This window comes from Trematomus bernacchii, unplaced genomic scaffold (assembly GCF_902827165.1).
Source record: "Trematomus bernacchii unplaced genomic scaffold, fTreBer1.1, whole genome shotgun sequence".
In the NCBI taxonomy this organism is placed as follows: domain Eukaryota; kingdom Metazoa; phylum Chordata; class Actinopteri; order Perciformes; family Nototheniidae; genus Trematomus; species Trematomus bernacchii.
The window spans coordinates 4903127-4925578 of NW_022987899.1; the positions used below are offsets into that span (position 1 = coordinate 4903127).

Consider the following 22452-nt stretch of genomic DNA (forward strand, 5'->3'; position numbering starts at 1 on the left):
CAGCAGCCGGGGAATAAATCGCCCTGCACAGGTCAAACTCCTCTGTTTCCACAGTGAAGGTTGCAGGCTTGTTTGGTTTTCTTTGCACACATGCTGCAAGTGAATATACCCAGCAGCAGAGAAGTGCAGTGGAAATAACAGGAAAATGGATCTCTGGCCCTAAAAGTGTGTCTCTTTTTCTATTCTATTTTTTGAACTCATCATTCCTGAGGCCCAATTTCAACTTTTAACGTGTTTGGCACACACATATCTGCAGCCGGCAACTTCTCTCACACTTTGATTTCATGTTTATCCTCAAATATGCCTGTGTCTCTGGCAGCTTCACCTGGCATAATAGACTGGAATACATTATCTATTAAAATTGGCAGACTCAACTCCAACTTTTTTGGAGGGATGTTTTCATCATAACTGTATCAATTTTGATGTTTATCCTCGCAGGCAGAGGGCAGCAGTGCTCTGGTGGATATCTCCAGTGATCACTTCTTGATGCACGGAGTCACTCTCTTACATTAAACCCTAGATTGAAATGATTTGACCTCTCTATTTGGCAGAGGGCAGTGTGTGCGCAGAGAGAAGAGAGACCAGAGCAAATCATAAGATGGACAGATTTGATTCTATAGCGTGTGGGAGCATCTAAAGTAGGTTATCACTGGCACAGAAAGTGACAGGCCTGTTATGATTCAAGGCCGATGATGAATGAAATCAAGTCGAAGCTCCCGCTGAGACTTGTCACCCAGCCCATGATTGAAAGTGGTTTGGTGTCTGTGACAGCTCTGTATCAGCTGACAAAACAACACACATATCTGTCTATCATGTGAGCTAACATCTCACGTAGGATGTTCTCATGTTATAAACATGGGTGGAGTGATTGACTCCACCAAGAGCAAGGGCAGCCTATGTTAAAAGATGCTTAAGTAGATAGAAAGAGCAGGATTCTACAAACACAATATCTAAGATTTAGGAACATACTGCATGAAACGGGACACTATTTTCTCTGGGATCCATCAGATTTGTCGCTTCTTCTCTAGGTTTACCAGTACAGAATCCTTTGAAAGAAGATTGAAGGGGGAGGTAATTTACCGTTTCATCTTAATTCCATGATGGACCAGCAGTGAGAAGAGACAAATTGAGCAGGTAGGGTCATGACAGCCAGGTATTAATACTTTTCATTTATGAACTTTTGGCCAGCTTCTTTCAGATTATGATGTATCAGTTTCCACTGCGGCTAATTGGGTGTCTAGCGCCACGGAGACTCTCAGATTAAGGTGAAGCCGGAGATGTTGTGAAGCATTTATTTACATTTCATCAGCTGAGGACGTCCATGTTTTCACGAGGATATTGAGACTGACAGAGGATGGATGTTCTAAAGGTTTGGTGACTCAACACTTGTCACAGACGGAGAGAGAAGCAAGCTGTACAGCCCAGGATGTGTTCGATTGCTGCCAAGCATTTTGTTTGAGCTCTGGATTGTTTACTCCTTCAGTTTGGTTTGCTTGGGCAGGTGATAGCGATGCCTTTCAAACTTGGCACTAGATTACTAAAGCAAAAAAATGTGTGCTTCACTCCAAGAGAGCTGATGTGTGAATTGTTTGGAGTAACAACCAGCCAAGAGGAAAGTCTCGAGGTAGGGTTTAATTTCAAATGTGTAGGGTTGTCACACTATCAATATAAAATGAACATACTCTAATACTAATTTACTTGCCAACATGAAAAAAACTAAATACATAATGGGGGATTGACACAATGACACTGTGCAGAGGGAAATCCTGCATCTGAAGGGTATGGGTAATTAAAAGCAACATGACAGTCTAGTTTGTTTTGCTATTAAAGAAAGGGATAAAAGAAGGATTCATTCAAGACGGTACCAAAGCTAATCAGGAAGCCTGTAGAAAAATGTAGAAATCATCAAAGTACAATGTGCGTGCTGAAATAATGAAAGAGGGGAAAATCCAAAAACAATTCCCTGTGTCCTCACTTCTCATGTGTGAGCACGGCGATAACCTGTGTGTTGATGAGGTTAAACTGATTAAAAGGGAACACATCGCAGGAACAAGACCTTAACAGTCAGGTAAATAAGATATAACACACTACAATGCATTAGCTTCGATTCTTGGGAAGAGACTATGCAATTAACTAGCCAAGCAAGGATAAATGATATTATTATGGTGCATTAACAGCATCATCCAAGGAGAAAGTGCAATAACACTTTCCACTGGAGCAGCAGAAGAAGGGCGAGCTGTGAACAGGCGCATAGCCAAAATCCTCAAGGGGAAAAAACAACTGAGATAGATGGCAGTTGGAAACAACAGATAATGCAAAAATAATTCAACGACAATAAATCTTTTCAAGCAGTGGTGTGATAGGCCCATTACTTTAGAGACCATATCTGTGATAACACTGCTGACACTCCACCAATATTCTCCCCCTGATCTTCAGGAGACTTTCACTGCTGTAGTAAGTTTAGGAGTGAAATTGCAGATCATGATGCTCTCATGGGCAATTTCCTTATCATTGGCTGTTATTTCCCATTCATGCACCTCTGTTCACACCTGACTCAAGTGGTGAGTTTGCTGCAGAGGACAATATATTTTGGGTTACAAAATGATAAGGGATGACATGGAGGGGCTGAGTTACAGTATCAATGCCTTTAAATCTCATTACAGTTTGATACTCTTCAAGAGTGTTCCAGACACATGCATGGCACTTAAATGGGCCACTTCCCAATGAACAACTAGGCACACCATTTGTGATATAACAGGAGATTTCCAATTCACTTGAATTACTTGTGGTACGAGAAAAGGGTTATGGCGATTTTCAGTGACTCCAGTATAAAAATCTCGTGAAAATGTTCACATAATTCTCTTCTCAGAAACAGAATCACAGATTCCACTGCTGTCTCACGCAGTTATGTTTAATTAACAACGGAATAACAGCCTAGCGAGTGATTAAGTGGGTGATTATTCATTATCAAACCACACAGATGATGTCATCAAATGATCATTGGGATGTGACAAAGGGACCATTGGGAAGGCAGATTTGTCAAAGGGATCAAAGCGATCCATTAAAAACAACCGAGTAGAATGATACGGAGCATGCCTGGCACATACAGTATATACATTATAAAGTGATGACATCATTTGGGAGATGAGGAGAAAAGTACTCTATTCAACGTTTAGTTAGCATCTAGACCCAGGCCATGTACGTTTCATACTATACAGTACATTCATCACCAAATACTTGCAAAGGGAACAATGCTGAATACAGTTTTTGATTTAGAAAGCCATTAATTGTGCTCACAGCATCCTCTTACAGCCGTCATGGTCATGCCTAAAATTCTGGTTATTTAGCCTAATTTTCTTATCTGTAACGAAAGCATGTTCATCGCTCAATGTAATGGCCAAAGAATGATGTTGACATTTAGATTGGTTCACTACAAGCCTCGCTTTCACCAAGAAAATGCTGTGTGTTTTTGTTTTCATGCTAATCAGATCTTGAAAAGTCCCACACTGTTAAATAAAGTATTTAGATATTATCATGTATCATGGATGCAGCCCTGTGTACATGTGTCTAATGATGACATTGATGTGGGGTGTGTGAAGGTGTGTAAAGTTTTACCTTTTTTCGTCTCTGTACCATTCGAATTCTGGCGTGGGCACAGCCGTGGCGTCACATTGCAGCGTCCCCATGCGACCCACTGGAGTCTCTGAGCTCTGGGTTTTCTTTATTGTTGGAGGGTCTGCAGAGTCACACAAAGTTGGGTTTCATTTTAAAACCAATATCAACATCATGTTCCCACATCAACTTCCATTGCCCCCTTTTTTTCTGTACCTTCTCACCATTTACAGTAGAGATGAAACTCATAAGCACATTTCCAGTAAATACACTGGAGCTGTTGTGTTGTAAATAAAATTAATATGACTTAAAACACAGTTCTTTAAGCGTTGATGATCTGTTAACTGATCAGTTTCCTTGCCAGCGGATCTCAAAGAGACAACACTCAACAGCAACTCACTGTGCCCTCACTTTCGGATTCTTGTCATCTGGGTGTTTAAACTTTAATCGAAAAGCATCACACCAGTGAAATTATGCTTCAACACAAAGTTATTCACAGCTCCTAGTAACGTAATATATTCCCTTGTAAAACTCCCACATTATTCGAGGAGCTAGGACATTTCCTTCTTCTAATATGCATTTCAATGAGACGTGATTACAGCATTTTCTGTTTCCTTCAATTCCTGCAGATTTAATTAAAAGTCCCAGTCAAACAGTTGTAATGGCACATTTTGTAATTTGTTTATTCTCTCTCCGCATCAGAGCCCAGAGAAAAGTTGGAAAAGTTCAATCTGCGTACACATTTTTTATTTTTATTCTCATGTCATAGGTCTTAAAATCATGAGACGTGACATCTACTCCAGATGCCTGTTATCGACAACCTGTTACAGTTGAAGATTGTTTCAATTCTAGAATGTTAATTTACACAGTGAAAATTGAATGTGAAATAACCATTTTACAACAATCAGTTCGAGTTTTGGAATGTTCAAATACAATTCTGGTATTTGAAGCTACAATTTTACGGTGTTACAATTTTAGAATGGTAAGATTACAATTTTAGAACGTTACAATTCAGAATTCTAAAACGTTACAATTTAGAATGTTTTAGAATTCTAAACTAAAAAGTATCCGTTTTGGAACATTAAGTTGAAGTTCTAGAATGTTATGTCACAATAGAGTGCCACAGTGAGTGACGCGTCCTAAAACCCGGAAGTAAACTCCTTCCGGTTCCTTCGTCAAAAACGCAATGGAAGTTCTCCATAGGATTTTGGAAAATAGCTGGAAATAAGGTCTGTGGTTGACACACATTTAAGAGACGGATCAAGTTTTGTTCAGCCGGATAATCTCCACATGTCTATCCTACTTTTATAATTTTCTAATCATAAATCTAGTCGCCAGAAGCAAAATGCTAACGTTATGCTATAAACGAACTACAGCAGGGTCGCTGCTTCAACGTCACGCCAACTTAAGATCCATATTCAAACATACAGATTCAAAAGTGTGCAAGTTGAAGCGTTTGTTTGAACAGTTTGCAGGAGGCAGGTACTTGCTTTCAAGCAGAACACGGGGAAAAACAAACTTAGCGGGAGTGTTTTACGTGTTCGGTGTAATGACGTAAAACGGCCTGGACAACTTCTGTAGTCCTATTCAGCCACATGTTAACAACCATCGTTTTTCAGACCCGTAAACTCGTCAAAAATCAACAGTGGGGTCACTGCTGATGTATTTAATGTTGTAGAACAAAACGTGATCCGTCTCTTCAATGCGTCTCAACCACAGACCTTATTTCCAGCTATTTTCCAAAATCCTATGGAGAAATTCCATTGCTTTTTGTCGAAGGAGCCGGAAGTGGTAAAAATGCTAACTTACTTCCGGGTTTTAGAACGCGTCACTGTGGCACTCTATTAAATAATATTACAATCTAGAATGTTTATCAACGATATTTGAATGTAAAGTTACAATTTTAGAATGTAATATAATTAATATTACTGCTATAATTATCATAATTGTTGATGATTTATGCAAACACTAAAAAAGAACAACCATAAATAAGTCTGATGTGGATATATATCTGTTCTACATTTAGGATGAAATATGAAATATGGTTTCATATACATCTATATTATTTTTTCAGGAACAAATTGGGCAGCAAGGCAGATGTGATTTGTTCGGATCAAAGAAAATTATATATCTTGGTTTGTATCTCATAAGGTGTTTATCAATCCAACGCATGCATTACACTCGTCAGATCTAACATGGACCCCTGACAAGATGCAATTAGGTGATCTTGTTTTGAAAGGCTAAGTGTCTCTTGAATGATGAAGGTATGTGAGAATCACCATGAACACGGCAGTTGCAATCAAAGCTGGAGATCTTTTCCCTTCAACTTAGATTCATCTTGAGAAGAGCGAAGGGTGCTCCAACACTTTCAAGATAGAGCCATCACCTCTCTGCCACACTCTACTCCCCATCTTTTCATTGAATAAATCCAGCCTTGACTTCAATATGGTTTTATCTGTTAAGTTTATCATCTTGTGAAAATTCTGACATGAAACGTGGAGAGCATAATAATCATTGTTCAGTATTGACTACAGAAATCGATGCAGTGTGTGCGGTTACTTACAGCTGACAACCACATTGACGTATTTGACATCAGGTGTGGCAACGTCATTGCTGGCCTTGCATTCATAACGACCCGCTTGGTTTCGCATGATACCTATAATGTCCAGGTATTCTTCTCCATCCAATGGCTCTGCTGCAGAGGGTTGGGAAGAGAAGAGAAGAAGTGTTAGAGAGAGACAAAAGGAAGAGGGAAACAGTTGGTAAAAAGGAGAGAGGAAAGGAAAGGAAGTGGGATAAAGACAAAATGTCCTTATTTGTATCCCACTGACTCTTAACCACCATTATATATTACTTGAAATAGCAGCGCAGAGCAACATTTCCTAATTCTAATCACTAAGCAGTATACATGAGAATACTCTGCTGTATGTTCTATGTTTATTAAGAATTAGTTTTCACATTTATCTTTCAGATGTTTTATATTTTGACAGATGTATGTTTAATACCACTCCTTCTGCGATAGAAACTGATTATTCATTTAATTGTATTGAGGAAATGACAAATAAGAATCTATGCTTTTCTATTTTTACCCCTTTTAAACTAGGCATGGCTACCATCAGACACAAAGCAGTCGGTTTGAAAATGTCTGAAGCTTTTAAGCCCACTGAGTTTTCCTTTTAATTAAGGGCTAAATAAAAAAGGGAGCAATTTGAACTACAGCGTCCTTCCATACTCATATTACCCAAATGAATTCAAACTCACAGTCAGGTCATGCTGGGACTGAGACTGGATGACTTCAATAGCTCTAAAACTGAGAGCCCATTTAATATTCAACAATTTGTTAAGCTGACTTTTAAAAGTTGTTTATCTGAGAGTCTCAATTAACAGAGGTATCTGCAAATGTCAGACAAATCATCTGAACTGAAGGGGAAAAAAAAACAGAGACTATCAGACTAATTGTTTAATGAGCAATCCAGCTAATTAGCCATGTAAAGAACACAGCGTCTGGGTGTCTCATTAGGAAATACCTGCAACGATTAATATATGAGTGAGCCAGGACTGGAAAATAGCATTATTTTTACTTGCTGTCATATTTATTGCACTTAATCTCTTTGTTGCAACTGAAAGCCATGGTGGAAAGACCTTGAGATATCATTATTTGTAATACGACACATCATTTATTTGGTAGATGTGTGACATTATTGGAAATCTTTGTTATAATTAATGCTGCGTATGATAATACCACGCGTTGATACACAATACAATAATGCACACAATACAATCAAACATCTATCCTACATACATTTTGACCTGATGAAAATTGCATTTACATAATATGGAATCATCTACTTGTATCCAGTAAATGCCAACAGTGCACATCTCATGATATTTCTATGAAAGATACAATTGTCTGCCCTGAATGTAGGAGGGAGTCCTCTAGGACAAAGCAAATGTAATAACTATCAATAAAATAAACTGTTTCTTCCCTTAATCTAAAAAATGATGGAACCCTGGCGGATCTCTGGGCTGAAAGGGGAAAACTCAGGGTTTGAAACAACATTAAATGTCAGTAGTCTCAATTATGTGCAAGTTCATGCTCATGTTCTGAGAGAAGGCTGCAAGCTTTGGGAAAACCGAAGCGCCGCGACCTGAGAAATGAACCGCCAACTTCAGACACTCTGACATACAGCAGGAGGTGAGTCAAATAAAAGCTGTGCTATTATGAAGACAAAAAGAGTGAAAACAGTGCCGTTCCAAGCTGTAAAGCCCACCAAAATTGCAGGTAGCAACAAAACATCAGCCTGGCTTTGATACAGGATAGAAGCTCAAACTATCTACAGACCTGAGTCCGGCGTTTGAAAAAGAAAGAGAAAGACCTTAATGATCCAAATCAAGTGCATGATGGAGATAGAGGTCATTATTTCACATTGATTGGAAGATCAGTGGGATCATGATCAAAGTCTACAGCAGATCATATCCAGCTCTCCCTGGACGAACTGCCAGAGTAAAGTGATTGGAGGTATGATGGAAAATCTGTTGCCATGGAAATTCTATTGAAGCTCAATCTCCTCTTGTTTTTTTCCACAGGATACATAGAGAGAGAAAATCAGGTGACTGCGAAGATCAAAGAATAGAGAAGAGAGAAGAGAGGAGAATTCAAATGAGAGATGAGAGGAAGCTATTTTTTAAAGCAAAGCAATTAACTGTCAGTAATCTCACCTGGTGTGTTTAGAGAGCAGCTCAATCACAAAGGATAAATGGAACATAATGTATTGTCTAAAGAAACAATTAATTACATTTCATGCGTCTTTGTCTGTGCCCACAGGAGAATACAGCTTCCTGCACATGAAGTGTGTGCTTCACGTTATCTGTTAAATGAAGCGTAATGACGACAGATTGGTTAATCTAGTCTCGAGGGAATGTATTAGAGTGTACACGTTATTATGTGTGATTGTATGTGTGAGGAGACACAATGTCTCTATGGTGAGTATGACGTGTGCATGCATGAACTGGGATAAAGACACAATTCATTTAAAGGAAATCAGGAAGCACTGAAAGAAAGCAGGGTGACTAATTCAAAATGTGTTAGAAAAACTCCATGAATCCTGGCATTACAGTTTAATATATCATCACAATTCTATGGAAGTCTGGAAGAAGAGGGAGAGTGGGTGACAGAAAGGAAATAGTAGATTAAAGTGGACCTATCATGCTATATTTGAATAATATATTGTAGGGCCATACCTATATGTGACCTGCTCTATCGAAATCAGTCGCATTGACCCGGAGACACATTTTGAGTTGTATACACTGTTGGAAAGAGGAGATTCCTAGCTTTCTAATGATATCAGGATTGTTTTTGTTCTCCAAATATTAAGCAAAATATGTCACATTATATAATGACTGTCACCGAGTCATCATTTTGAGAAAAAGGCCTTCAAAGTTTCCTCCTCTGGAATCCATCGATCTGATTGATTATTAGCGGAGCAAATGATCAAAATAGTCCGGAGGGAAAATATTTCCGTTTGGATTACTGGTCTGGGGGAAGCTCGCGAGTGTGTGAGTGTATGTGTGTGTGTGTGTTTGTGTATTTTTGCGTTTGTGTATATTGTGTTTGTTTCCCGGGGAAAACACTCACGAGAAACACCGGCTGTTGTTATGCTTGCTGTGACGTTAAATGACTCCGTTCTCCGCTTGTAATTATGCCGTTACAAGCTTCAAAGTTGTATTTATCATCTAAATTTGCCGAAACAAGTTTAATATTCTGAAAGCCAAGACTTTGTTTAATTGAAATCAGATGAAAACAAACTGTAACGGACCCTGCCGTGTTATCTATGATTACTATATGCCTTACATTCATAATTTCAGCCGGAGGGAGGGGGGGAGCTGCGCTCCGGAAGAGCAGATTGCGAGTGAGAGGTGCCTGTCATCTTCCCTTTACAAGCTTCACAAATGTATTTATCGTGTGATTTTGGAAATAAAAGTTTCATATTCTGAAAGCCAAGACTTTGTTTATTTAAAATCAAACAAAACACCCGAACCCCGAAAAAATAGTTTTTTACGCAAATCCACGTTTATTTTGAAATGAGCCGTTGCGACTTCCGACTGATTTCGATAGAGCGGGTCACATATAAGGTATATTTATTTCTTTAGCCATGCCTCATTTCGCTCTATTTTGCTCTCCTCCACCCTGTCTTTGCATGCGCTGCAGCTGACCACGCCCCCCTGCAAAGGAGGGGGCCGAGTTACGAGCGTCGTGTTACCATGCTGTTACCATGCCACGGCAACCTCTCATTCCCCTGATAGGTCAGCTCCTCCGTCCTGACGTCAGAGAAATGTTCAAATTTGGATCAGTCTGTATCAGATCCGTTGCAGCCCTGTTTTTAGAGATTTGGGTATGGAGGAAAATAGAGAGGGTTGTGTTTTCTGACACTTGGTGAGTTCCCTGGAACACCGGGGACATATTCATGTATAAAAGACGTACAAAAGTGCATTTTGCATGATAGGTCCCCTTTAAGTAAGGGACGGACAAGGAGTGAGTGTCATTTCTTTAAACACATTTAATGTCTGAGTCGAAGATGTTGAGCAGATATCATTTATATCACCTGTGCAAGCTTTCTCAGTTTTCATGGTTAACATTAAACATAAAGTACAGCTGATATACATTTTGAATGTATTTTGTTACTAAACAATCTTAGACAAATTAAAAGTCAGCAGGTTTCATCCTCTGGGAACAAATTAAAGTCATCACCTGCATGCAGCTCAGAGGTCAGGTCCCTGCCAGACAGCAGTATGTTTGTGGCACACTTTTTGATTATATGTTGCATGTATTTTTTGTTCATGTATACTTGTAGGAGTGTGGGGAGGGGGGAAAGTGTCAGAAGCGTCAATGGGTTTCCGAATGAGGTGCTCAGAGGGAATAGTTGGCAAAACATGGATTTTCTAATCTAAAAGAAAAACATTTACTGGTAAAGAAAGACATTTGTGGCCGCATAAATTGTTCTGGAGCTCTGTGGAGTTTTATTAGACAAAGCGACCCCCTGTCAAAATGTGGATACAAGCTCTTCTCTCTGAGTATGAATGCTTCACTGTGTGCCACCACTGGGATGCAGCTATCCTTAGGCAATGGATAGCTGCATCAAACCTCTTATCACAGGCACAAAATGTTCCAATTTTGTGCCTGTGATATTTTTATTTCAAGAGGTATCCAATTTTTGGCTGAATATCTCCTTTTTAGAATGGAGGTATTCAGAAAAATGTTTACCAAAACCACAAAAAAGCATAAACGAAATAACCTTTGCTATTATTATAGGGGATTTTTCGTTATAAAAAAAGAAATTATTTTTGTGTTGAAAAGTTTGTTATTGAAATGCTGTGAATGGAAAAATACATGGACAAATCACTCTGGTCCAAAAGGAAACTGTCATTTGAAACTATTTTACAAGTATGACTTACAGGAAAACATTTGCGAACAATTAAGTTATACACTAAGCTACATTACAGCTGTTTTCAGCTAAATGAAGCACTTCTGTTTTCATTCACATTTGAAAGCTCGTAAAATGAGTTGCAAAACAAGAAAAGAAAGTCTATAAAAGAAATATAGTGAATAGCACATATATCAATAATTTTTTTTAATAAATACAAAGAATTCCCTTTTAACGCACCTTTCACCCCTTCTTGGATACCAACACCAAAGTGCCATTCACTGATTTGCCAAGCCTGGCACTTTCCATGATGAAAAGACAGTGCATATAATTGCAGTCTTTTCCAACAGATTACACTGCACTGTTGAAAGCCCTACGGCCTTTGCGATATGCATGAGCAAGCTTTTGTAAGCAAGTTGGGAAAAGTTAAGGGGCCTGGAAGAAGTACACTTCTACAAATGCCTTCTGGATACTGATTTGCATTGCACTGGCAATTGTACGATTGTGTGAACAACAAGTTTTCCATGTCAATTAAAAATACACTGGAGGAGTGAGGGACACAAATGGGATGGAAGCACCAACACACATTGTTTGGGTCCGAGCATGCACAAACGCCCCCAACCCCCAGAGAACAACTATGAGAAAGAGAGAGAGAGGGAGGTACAGAGGGATGTGAATCTAGCAACTTCAGCTGCCAACTGGATGGCGCTCATTTGCATATCCTCATGCATCATTCATCAGCATCACTTTTCCACAGTGCGAAACATTACATTTATTTTGCAAATGTTAATTTATGTTAAGCAGTTGATTTGAGAAACTTCAGAGTTTAGTAGCATTACAGACCCTGCAACATTTATTTTTCTTTGAGTGTGACAGTATGTTAACCGGTGTCTGTATACGTGGACACACCCAGCACACCCAGCACATTTAACTTTGTGTGTATGTGTTTATTTGTTTGGACAGTTGGTCTTGGCTTTATCTAACCAGGAGTCGGTGTGATTTAACCCTTGTATGGTATTGGGGTCTGTGGGCCCCGCTTCATTATTTAGCTAAAGAAAAATGATATGATAAATAATTTTTTCAAACCCACACTTAAAGGTGGGGTAGGTAATTTTGGAGAAACCAGCTCGAGATCGCTAGAATTTGAAAATACACAACCGGAGAAAATCTGCCACTTCCTTACAGAGCCCCTCCTCCAACACACACGAACGCGCACATGACCAATGAGGGCACGAGATAAGTTTGTGCACAGATGGAAGGCTGACAGGTAGGTAGGCCATCCAGTTATTTTAGCCGGGCCGGCTAAAATGATTCGTCGTGCTTTTTACAGTATTACGGCTTCCACAGATGACATTTTTTTATGGATTTTTTGTCAAAGCACTTTAGATATTCATTGCTATCGGGATGTTAAGAGCATTCCATGGAATATAACAAAAAGTGTATCTCGAGCCGGTTTCTCAAACTTACCTACCCCACCTTTAAATGTACTTGGCTCATTTTCTGTGAAGAACATATATCAGAACACATTTTCAATGACCCCCCCCTGTCTGGGCCGTGTGTGTGTGTGTGTGTGTGTGTGTGTGTGTTAGTGTGTGTTTGTTAGTGTGTGTGTGTGTGTGTGTGTGTGTGTGTGTGTGTGTGTGTGTGTGTGTGTGTGTGTGTGTGTGTGTGTGTGTGTGTGTGAGACTTTTGTGTTTCTGCCCCTGCCATTCCCGCACAAGGTTGCAACATTGATGATAAAGTAAAGCACGGACACCTGTCTGCTCTCACATTCCCGCATTATGTTTTGAGGGAACCAATCTTTATTTTTGTCACATTCTATCCAAGCTGCACATTTGGGGCAAGACACAATAAATAAAGCTTTGCCAGTTTGGGTCCTTATCACAACTGATCAAGATGGCCAACAGATTCTCTGCTCAGTCAGAGGGCCTTGCAAATGATTCTGGAAGAGAGAGAACCATTTGATGATGATGTAGAGGAAGAGGAAGAGGTTGCAGAATGTGAGGATCACATTTCTGAGAATTCTGAGTCTGACAGTGACTTTGAAGAAGAGGATGAGATCGAGCATCAGCTAGTTACAAAAAAAAGATGATCCACAGGACCAGCCGGTCAGCGGGCAAAAAAACAAGTAGCACTTTTATTCATTAATGTGATCTAACAAATGTAAAAGGCAAATATTAACCATATATGCTGTTTCTATTGCTTGTAATTGAGATGAAGTAAACATTTTAACATAAAAAAGTTTGATTGTGTTGAATTGAAGCCCAAAAAGGCAGCGGGTCCACCAGACCCACGAACACTGGCTGAGTAACACAAATATGAACACCACACAAGGGTTAAATAATGGGTCAACATCTATTTACAGAGTAACTCTCTTCATAAACAAATTCCTCCTGGAGATATGAAGAGAACGGAAAGATGGCTGAGCTTAGAAAATCAATATTCTTGATTTATATACTTATAAACTCACTCATGACTCTGTGTGTTCCCAAACTAAAAACCATCTACAGGGCTCAGAAAACAGTAGATATCTTAAGGGTAATATATAAGGAACATCTCACTTTTCTAATGCTTTGGGAGATACTTTTGCGAATCAGAATTAAAAAAGCAATTCCAATTTGGCTCCCGTTCTTACAGTCTGGCACATATATTACACCGCCTCGGGAATCTCAACTTAAGTCTTGAAAACTACCTAGCCAATTAGAGCAGACTTTGTGAGAAAGAAAGTATAAAAAAAGAATTAACCTGAAAATGAGCATAATATGTCCCCTTTTCAGGTTCATATTTGTATTTTATGCCTGTACTCTAATATTTCCATGCTTTAATGTTCTAAAATGTCTTTATTTTTCTCATACTGCCTGTGCTGCAGCACCTATTTTCACCCTCTGACCAGTCTGCTCTGATTGGTTAACTGGCCGGCACCGTTATGATTGGTCCACCGCTTAGAGATTTATAGCCTGTCATGTACAATGTGTTGGAGCGATAGCCAAAAGAGGCGTGAGTTTAACATAGTGATGTCACTATGTTACGTAAGTAAACAAAGGAGTCCAATTGAGGCTGTTCAGGAAAGGGGGGGGGGGGGGGGGGGAGGGAAAAACCCCAACATGAATAACAGGGCGTCTTTAAAGGAATGCCAGACTCAAAGTTAAAATGCATGTTATTACAATGTGTCAGGAATATATTATAAATGACACATTCATTTTACAACAATAAACATTAAATCCTTTACAACCTGAAATGTCATGAATTCTGTGTTATGAAAGCACCAACAGTATCCTTGTGAGACTTCTCAAGTTAATGTGCTCTTTTATTGGCTCCATTCTAAGGTCTTATTACACTTGGCAGCAATTCTCTTTATCTGAAAAGAAATCCCACATTAACAATATTTTTGTCGGTAGTCTGAGGACAAAAGGAGAACTTCCACTTCTACTCACAAGCCATTTGCTGCCACTGCTGCTGGCGGTGCAGAAATAACACAGGTGTTGGAGCCAAAAACAAGACGGCTGTTTATTTGCCGCTTCTTGAGCCGAAGAAATGATACGCACAGTGGAGCGGTGCAGCCGTCTGTTTTTCTCAACGCTGTCAGTCCTCTCTCTATCTCATTTTCCCACTCTTTACTTTTTCTTGTTCGACTACACACATGCCTTTGTTGTTTTTTGAGGCTACTTCTGTGTGGTTTCTCCCAGTGTGGCCACACATTGTATGGCACTGTATATCATTGTTTGTCCAATCTGAGTCTGAGGCCTTCAAAGAAGATTAATTGCCGATAAAAACAGAATAGGGTTTAGTGATTGAATTCCCATGAAGGGTAGTTTGGTTGTCCACTTGGCTGATAAACAGATCCAGTCTATTGTTGTGCAAAGACTTCTCATTACTGTCTGGATGGATTCAATGGGCTTGTGTTTGCCATGGGAGAAGAGGCTTTGTGTTAAGCAATGATAGCAAGGTCGGTCATAGACAATCCCTGTTTACCTCTTATTCCCTGCTTTTCTCCATTACTTTCTCTGTCAATCTCACACCAACACATGTGTGCATGCAAATACAAACTAATAGCATTATTCATGCAATCTTCATGGGATAAACATATCATTTTGTAGGCCTTGAAGTAAGGCATTCGGGATTAATATTGTCAGACAGCGCGCATACAGATAGAAGATCTTAGAGTGCGTGCGTGTGTGTGTGTGTGTGTGTGTGTGTGTGTGTTTGGTGTTTGAATATGATTGAAGAAATGTGATGCCAGTAGGGCCAAGGCTCGACGCTCGCCATGTGCACTCGTCACTCCACACGACCATGACACTATCATTTTAATTTAGTTACTGAACGTATCACCTGCATAATCACCTCTACTTCGCTTGCCACTTGTAAAAAGATATCTCCATTTTTCTGCACTCTAACTGACAGATGAGACATTTAACTTAACAAGATCCTCTTGTTACACTGCATGGGTTAAAGCTCCCACACACATATGTTTAAAATTAAAGGAGAAAAAACTGTGTTGTAAGCCAAATGTCATGGCAATTATCAATTTGCATTCTTTCAATTATACGTTTTATATTCTAATGAGATGTGTCAAAGCGTTTTCATCAGGAGCTTTCAGAACAGCTTAAGACATGCTTTCTTTGTGTAGATTGTACAACACTACTGGAATATGGCATATATTTGCAGTCTAACACATCAATCTCATGGTGATCTCTTAGATTAAGCTCTAATGAGACCATAGCATATTTAAACTTTGTTTGTAAGCGTTTGTTAAATCAATGTACTCATTTATTCTCTGTCACCTGTCAGTACAATGGAGCTGCTCAGTATACTGTACGACCAAATTATTTAATACCTCAATACATTAAGTGTCAAATCAAGAGGAGACTTCTCTTTCAGGCTACTGCCTCCCTGAAGGGCTGTGACGCGGGGCCCAGAAAAAGAGCTTACGGATTGAAAAAAAAAGTGCTGAGTTTCTGTACAGTTCTGACTTTAAACAAGTGTGGGCTCCAGCGTTCAGCCAGCCCAGCGGTGGCTGCACCTAATGAGTCTGGGCAGACACAGGGCAAGCTGTGCTCATGATGCTCTGTGCACGATGTGACAGCGGACTGATTTCAGAGCAGCTGCTGATGATGCTGATTGTAAACAAACAAGGGAACAGTGACAGTCAGCAGATCTGAGACCTGCTGAGAGACGGATGAGCAGCTGTCTTCTCCTGTTTCCCAATGTGCTGGTAATCAAGTGATTGTGAATACACACCCACACACACGCATGCACACAGCTGGAGACATGCAGGTTGACCTGTGTTGCTCTGAGAAGGCCCTGTCACCACCTTACACTTCCCTCCGATAATCACTACTCGCTGTCAAGCTTGCACTCAATGATTTGTGTATATGTATATGTGTGATAGCTCCAGCCTAATCTTCTCACACACTGCTACTGCACTGGAGTATCAGTACTGAGGCCCCTATGTATCTGCACTCTTTCCGGCTCCACTACCTCCTGGGGGTCAAAGATATATGTGTGTGTGGGGGCATATTGTACTTTCTAGCTACCTGCCTCCCCCTAGACAGCGAGAGGAGGTGCAGAAGGACAATTGAAGTCACTGTCATACTCTGCCGAAGGAAGAGATGGGAGGATGATGGAAAGAGGAGGAGACAATGAGAGTGAAAATGAGGGAGAGGAAGAAGGAAAGTGACAGCTGAAGATGGATAGACAAAGAGTGGCAGAGAGGAACAGTGAGAGAGTTTTCCAGACAGTGCTGGGGAGACTTTCTCGAGCTCGGACTTGGAGCAAGGGATGTCACAGTGCCGAAGAGTGATGTCAAGGGCACTCCGCATCAAACCTCTTAATGGCTGCCCTGCCAAGCACTATTATAAAAGGGTTATGACTTCAATATTCAGCCGGATCATATAGCGTAGGAGTGTCGGCTGCGTTCCAAATCAATTTGTTTGGACAGATGTCTTTGTTGCAATGAAGCCATTGTGATGGATTCATAGCCTGCCATTTACAGTTGGCTGAAGCTATTATCCAGAACACCTTCAGGGTATAGTGTATTGCTCAAGGACACTGTGACAGTAAACATGACTTCTGTTCTTATAGGTAATAGGTAATGAGAAAGTTTAGTACACAATTTGCAGCAGTACGTCCATTCATACATTTTATGACTAACATTTCAATTATTAGCGTCCTAATAATTTTATAGCAGGCTCCTCAGAAGTCCAGATGTGTGTGTCTTTGCTTGAGTGGATCTCGGGTTCGCTACTGTTCTCCTTCATGCAATGCTAAATGACTGCTAAAGCCTATTACACCAGAGAGGTGAAAGGATCTTGAATGCATAATTGAACATTAATTAACTGCTGGAGTTTCAAAAACGAATGATAAGAATGATTGAACATCCAATGAAACTGGCCATTTGCATACTTAAACACTGTTCTGTTCTTTCTCTCCTTTCCTACCTGCCTCTGCTGTCGTTTCACTTTTTGCTTTTCCTCTCTCTTCTCCCTTCCCTGAGGGCAGTTCCTCCCCTGTTTTTAGCCCTGCATGGTTACTCAATGTGTCATGAAAAACCAGAGGCAGCCATGTATTTTTCATACTTGTCTGAACGCTATTTTGGTGGTCTGACAGTGAGGTTGTTTGACCAGCGGCTCTGTTTCCCCCCCTCATCATGCACGATGGGGCGCTGCAATTCTCCCAACCTCCCACCACCTAAACGCTCCACTTCAAAAAAACTGAAGTGGTCTCAAGCTGGGAATCAGCCAGCTAAAGAGATCAACATCAACACGCTTGCAGTTTGCACATACATGTCGCACAGTCACTATGGTAAAGTATGTGCACACATACTTTACCATATGTTCGTTCACGCTCACAATCTGCACTTTTTTTACAGTTCTATTTGATCTATTTTCTTCTCCCCATCCCGCTAAATATCCCCTCACCTCTGCCCTCCTCTCTGCCCGGCATGCTCTATTGATCATTTGCCTCACAAGTCCATGCAATATGAGCTTTACAGTCAATATTCACAGCAGTGCCCATACAGAAGGTGGACAAAAAGTGTTTTGATTAAAGGCACACTGGATAATGTGCTACCCAAAGCATTGCCAACTCTCTCACACAGGTAGAACAGTCTCCCACTGCCTCTGCGAACACAATCTGTAATAACTGTCGCTGCCTCACATCTTCAAAGTCTCCCTCGCTACTTTCAAGGGTGGTCAAAGGATCCTATTATGAATGTGGTGATTTTGTTTGTTCTGATTTTCACTAGTAATTGAATAGGGCAGATATCAGTAGATGTATTTAGACATGCTATGCATACGGTGAAAGTGTGAAGTTAATAGCAACATGTAATCTCGTAATGAATGACACTGATAAGGGGAATCCAGATTAAAACCATAATGCTTATTGGTTGGTGATATATAATGGATTGCCACTTAGAGATATTAGTGTTGCCTGATGCGATGCCCCTATTGGCAACAGCATTTTAGTTTAAAAGGAACCAACATTGGTTAAAAATGGGGAACAAAACTGTTGTCTCTCATTTAATAGTGAATCATCCAAAAATAATGTTACCTCTCTTCCTTCTTTGCTGTGTCATATTTGCCACAACCACAAGAGGGCTTTGTCACTTCCATGTGAACAAACAGCACTTGCTTTAACAACTGATATGGTTGTTTATTTTTGGAGAGGACAATTTACAAAAAATGTAAAAAAAACTTGAGATATAGCCCAGTCATTATTTTTCACATTGAGGGCCATGATCACAAAAAGCTAAGCTTTTACCTTTTTTTTCTGTTTGGTGCAAAGGCATTATTTTCACTCTGCTACAATATAGCAAAAATAAATTAGATGATTTCCAACAAAAGGGGAAAATTGCACTCAGCTGCTGAGCTTCATTGTCCTGTTTGCGCTTTATAATTATAAGTACAAAATCAATATCATTTTGGGAACAGCACTTAGACGTAGGGAAATAATAGATACTGTTCAGCTCATGGTTGCTATTATTTTTTGTCAATAAAAAAAAAATCACATTTCATTTGGACTGTTTGTGATTGTGGTAATTGTAACACTTTGCTTGTTATCTGCTTAGGCACTGTAAGCCAAACAACAAATAAAACCCTTTGGGGTAACTGGTGCATGTACCACTTTAATGAGCACCTTGTTTGCTTTGCCTGCAGGAGTCCACAGTGTAACTCATAATGAAGTATCTCCTGGCTCATTGTCATCTTTTATCACGCTCAAAGGGTTGTAATATTTACCAAGTCAGAGTATTAGGCAATTTCATCTGATGGTTCTCTGCAGTCTCGACACAGCAGGTCCAAAAACCTCTGCCTCAGACCTACTCTGGCAATTTATTATGAGACCTTGGGAAAAATGAATTCAATTTAGTCCCACAATCCCTTAATTACACATGTAGCTCAGTGATGTGCAAGCAATAACCAGCCAGACCTCTTGTCTCAATGACACAAACAGCATCTGTGCTGCAGTCTAATTATACATATAATACACATATCCACAGCAATGCAAATGTTCTTTCTGTTTCTCTTTCATTCAATCCAACATGTCATTTTGTCATTAAAAATCCTAACACGTCAGTTATAATCTAATTAGCGTTGTGATAACCGAGCGATGGAGGCAACAATAGCAGAGAAATAAGATTGCACGGAGCTAAGAAGGAGCCGGTTCAGCTTGGATGGCCTCGTAGAAACAGATGACAGCTCTAATCAACGTGGACACCCAGAGAAACCCTACTATTAACTATCTCATAATAAATCCTAGGATGGAATACAGATTTAGACAGATAGCTGAAAACTTCAATTTAAGCGTTGGGGGTATCATTTGTCACATATAAATGGTATAAGATTGCTTCAGGTTCTACTCCTGAGCCCCTAGGAAAATAAGTATTACAGGCAAAACCTTTCTATATACGTGGTCTGACTTGTTACAGTTTGATGACTGGGTGGTTATTGTCAGTTTGGTTAGCCAGTTATTTGTTTTAAAGGTTTGCTTGTTTATTTTAAAGCACATTTACATTGCTTGTCCCTTTAGCAGAAGAGAAGCAACTTCTTTTTTAGTTTGACAACATTTGAAAAATATAAATAAACCATTGCACAATGACTGAATGGTTAGCATTTCCCATCAGAATTTCTGAGAGCCAAAATGACTTGTTTTGTTTTACCTTCCGAAAAAACTAAAATATTCAGTATTATCATAGAAGACTAGAACATCCAGAAAACATTATCATTTAAGAAGCTGGAAGCACATTTTGGCTGTTTTCCTGAAAATAGAACAATTAACTGGATATTGAGAAAGTTCCCAATTTGTATTGCTGTCAATCAAATACTCAATTTCTTCTACTACTCAGAGCAGTTGTAGCTCTAAATGAGCACAACTGAATATAAACAATAAGTTATCTAATTAACATATCAAGCAATTCACTATTTTATTCCGTGAAGAAAAAGTTGGTCTTACTTTACTTTAAAGTTAATGTCCACAATAGCAGATCAGAGATGAGCGTAACAGTACAGCACTAAAAAAAAGCACTATGATGAGAGGGGGTTTTAAACTTTTCATAGCTGCGAATAATTAACCTTTCGTATGGGGTTTTTCCAAATGTGAAAAGTGTCAAAATGTCTTTATACTACAAACAATAAAGTGTTTTTTCTTCTGTGAAGGCAATGACATTTTATTAAAGCTAAATAGACAAACGTGTATCGCCCGTGAGACCTGTGCGGTTGTCTTTAGGGCTGGACTGGGATTTAGAATCAGGCCAGGGGTCTCATTATAAAAACATTTTCAAAATTCTTGTCGGATCTTACTTTAAAGATAAGGAAAATACTGTCAGATCTCATTAAAAAGTAATCATCTTTGCAGTCTTAGTTGGGCTCGTACATGGTCTGGCAAATGCAAAGCGTCACTCTAGGATTTCAGTAGACTTTCAAATACTTATTTTTTATACCTTTTTGAAGACAAAAACAACAGTGCTGCCTTCATTATTGCATTTCTGGACAGGGTCTAGGCAACTGTTATAGAGGACGAGATAAGATAAGACATGCTTTTTTCCAATATGCATAGGAAACATGTTACTGTTAACATTTCCTAATCAATAAAGGGTTTCCTTTTGCTGGACTGAATGTATGCATCCTCTTGTTAATGAAAGCATAACTCATATGCAATGACATTTTGGGAAATAGCCAAACTGTTAGTTTTAACCTTTATTGAGACTTCAGTTGGATTCCCAAACTGTAGAAATACCTTCTTCCTGAATAAAGGCTGACATGTTGACATGGACCAGCCTTTTGTTGCTCATAGTAGTCCCAGTGAATACTTAAGAGGCTCCCTAGCTCAGGAGAGCAGCGTTACCGCCCAGGCCGGCGAAGGAGTGAGACCACAGGTTGCCAGACATTGTTATCTCTCTCAGCAGTCCCTCGCAAAACAAAAACAAAAATAACAACAGTGCTCAAATTTGCAAATAGTGTGGGACCCCCATCTATGGAGCAGCCACATGTGCCTTTGTAGACTTACAGGATTGTTCTTATGTCACACTGTTTCAGTAAAAAACAAAGACATGCGGGTGGTAGTCTGCCCACTACGTCCTCAACAAAAACATAGGGAAGGGACTATTGAATAGGAAGTGACCTTATTTAAGAAATTGAATATAACTCCAGGTGTATTTAGTAAGGCCCAGTCCATTGCAGCTTGAACAATCTAATATCGATATTGCTTTTTCCTTCCCTCTCCATCCACGACTCCATCCATATTCTTGGAACAAAAGCTGTTTAAACCTGCAAAGGAGCTTAGCCTACAGTGAGGCATCTGAACTTTGAGGGTTTGATTTCAGCTTCACTAGGAGACCATTATGGGGAGCTTTTTTGTTTTCACCCCACTACGCAGCCAGTCTGATCTATATGGCTCCCAGGATGAAGCTGAACAGAACACTCTCCTTAATGCAAACAGACAAAAGAAGCAAATACACCCATCCAAGTTATTCAGCTTCCAGGTGCAGGTAACGGATTTGATGAAAGATGTCTGGAGGGTTGACAAACTGATGCAGTAATTGATAAAGACACACGACTAGAATGGTTTTCAATCGGCGCAAAATGAATATCAAATGGAGATGTTGTGGACATGAACATCTCCATCCATCATACTACAGTGGGAGGGTTATTCTTTTCACTGAAATTGGATTAAATCCTAAAGCAACAGTATCACCCTTATCTGAACACACATATACAGAGAGATGTACGGACCGACACGCTTTGATAGCATTTACAAACAGCAACATGGTTATCACATGAAGACCTATGTAGGAGACTCACCCCATGGTTAGATAAACACAGCCTTGCTAATGCAAAAGTAGTTACAATAATCGTAAAGATGGTAACAAATAAGAAACCAGCAGGCAAATTAATAAAAATAACAAAAGGCTGCTCTCGGAGGAGTC

The 22452-nt window shown here is 39.7% G+C and overlaps 1 protein-coding gene across 3 annotated transcripts in view; it reads right to left on the reverse strand.

Annotated features, from left to right (window-relative positions):
- lsamp (limbic system associated membrane protein) overlaps positions 1-22452 on the reverse strand; it is a 638149-nt gene that overhangs the window by 8527 nt on the left and 607170 nt on the right. For all 3 annotated transcript variants that reach the window (XM_034114584.1, XM_034114585.1, XM_034114583.1), the window contains 2 exons: positions 6176-6307; positions 3616-3736 (listed from right to left, as the gene is read on the reverse strand). In XM_034114584.1, coding sequence (XP_033970475.1) covers positions 3616-3736; positions 6176-6307 — 253 coding nt within the window. The remainder of the gene's footprint in view (positions 1-3615; positions 3737-6175; positions 6308-22452) is intronic.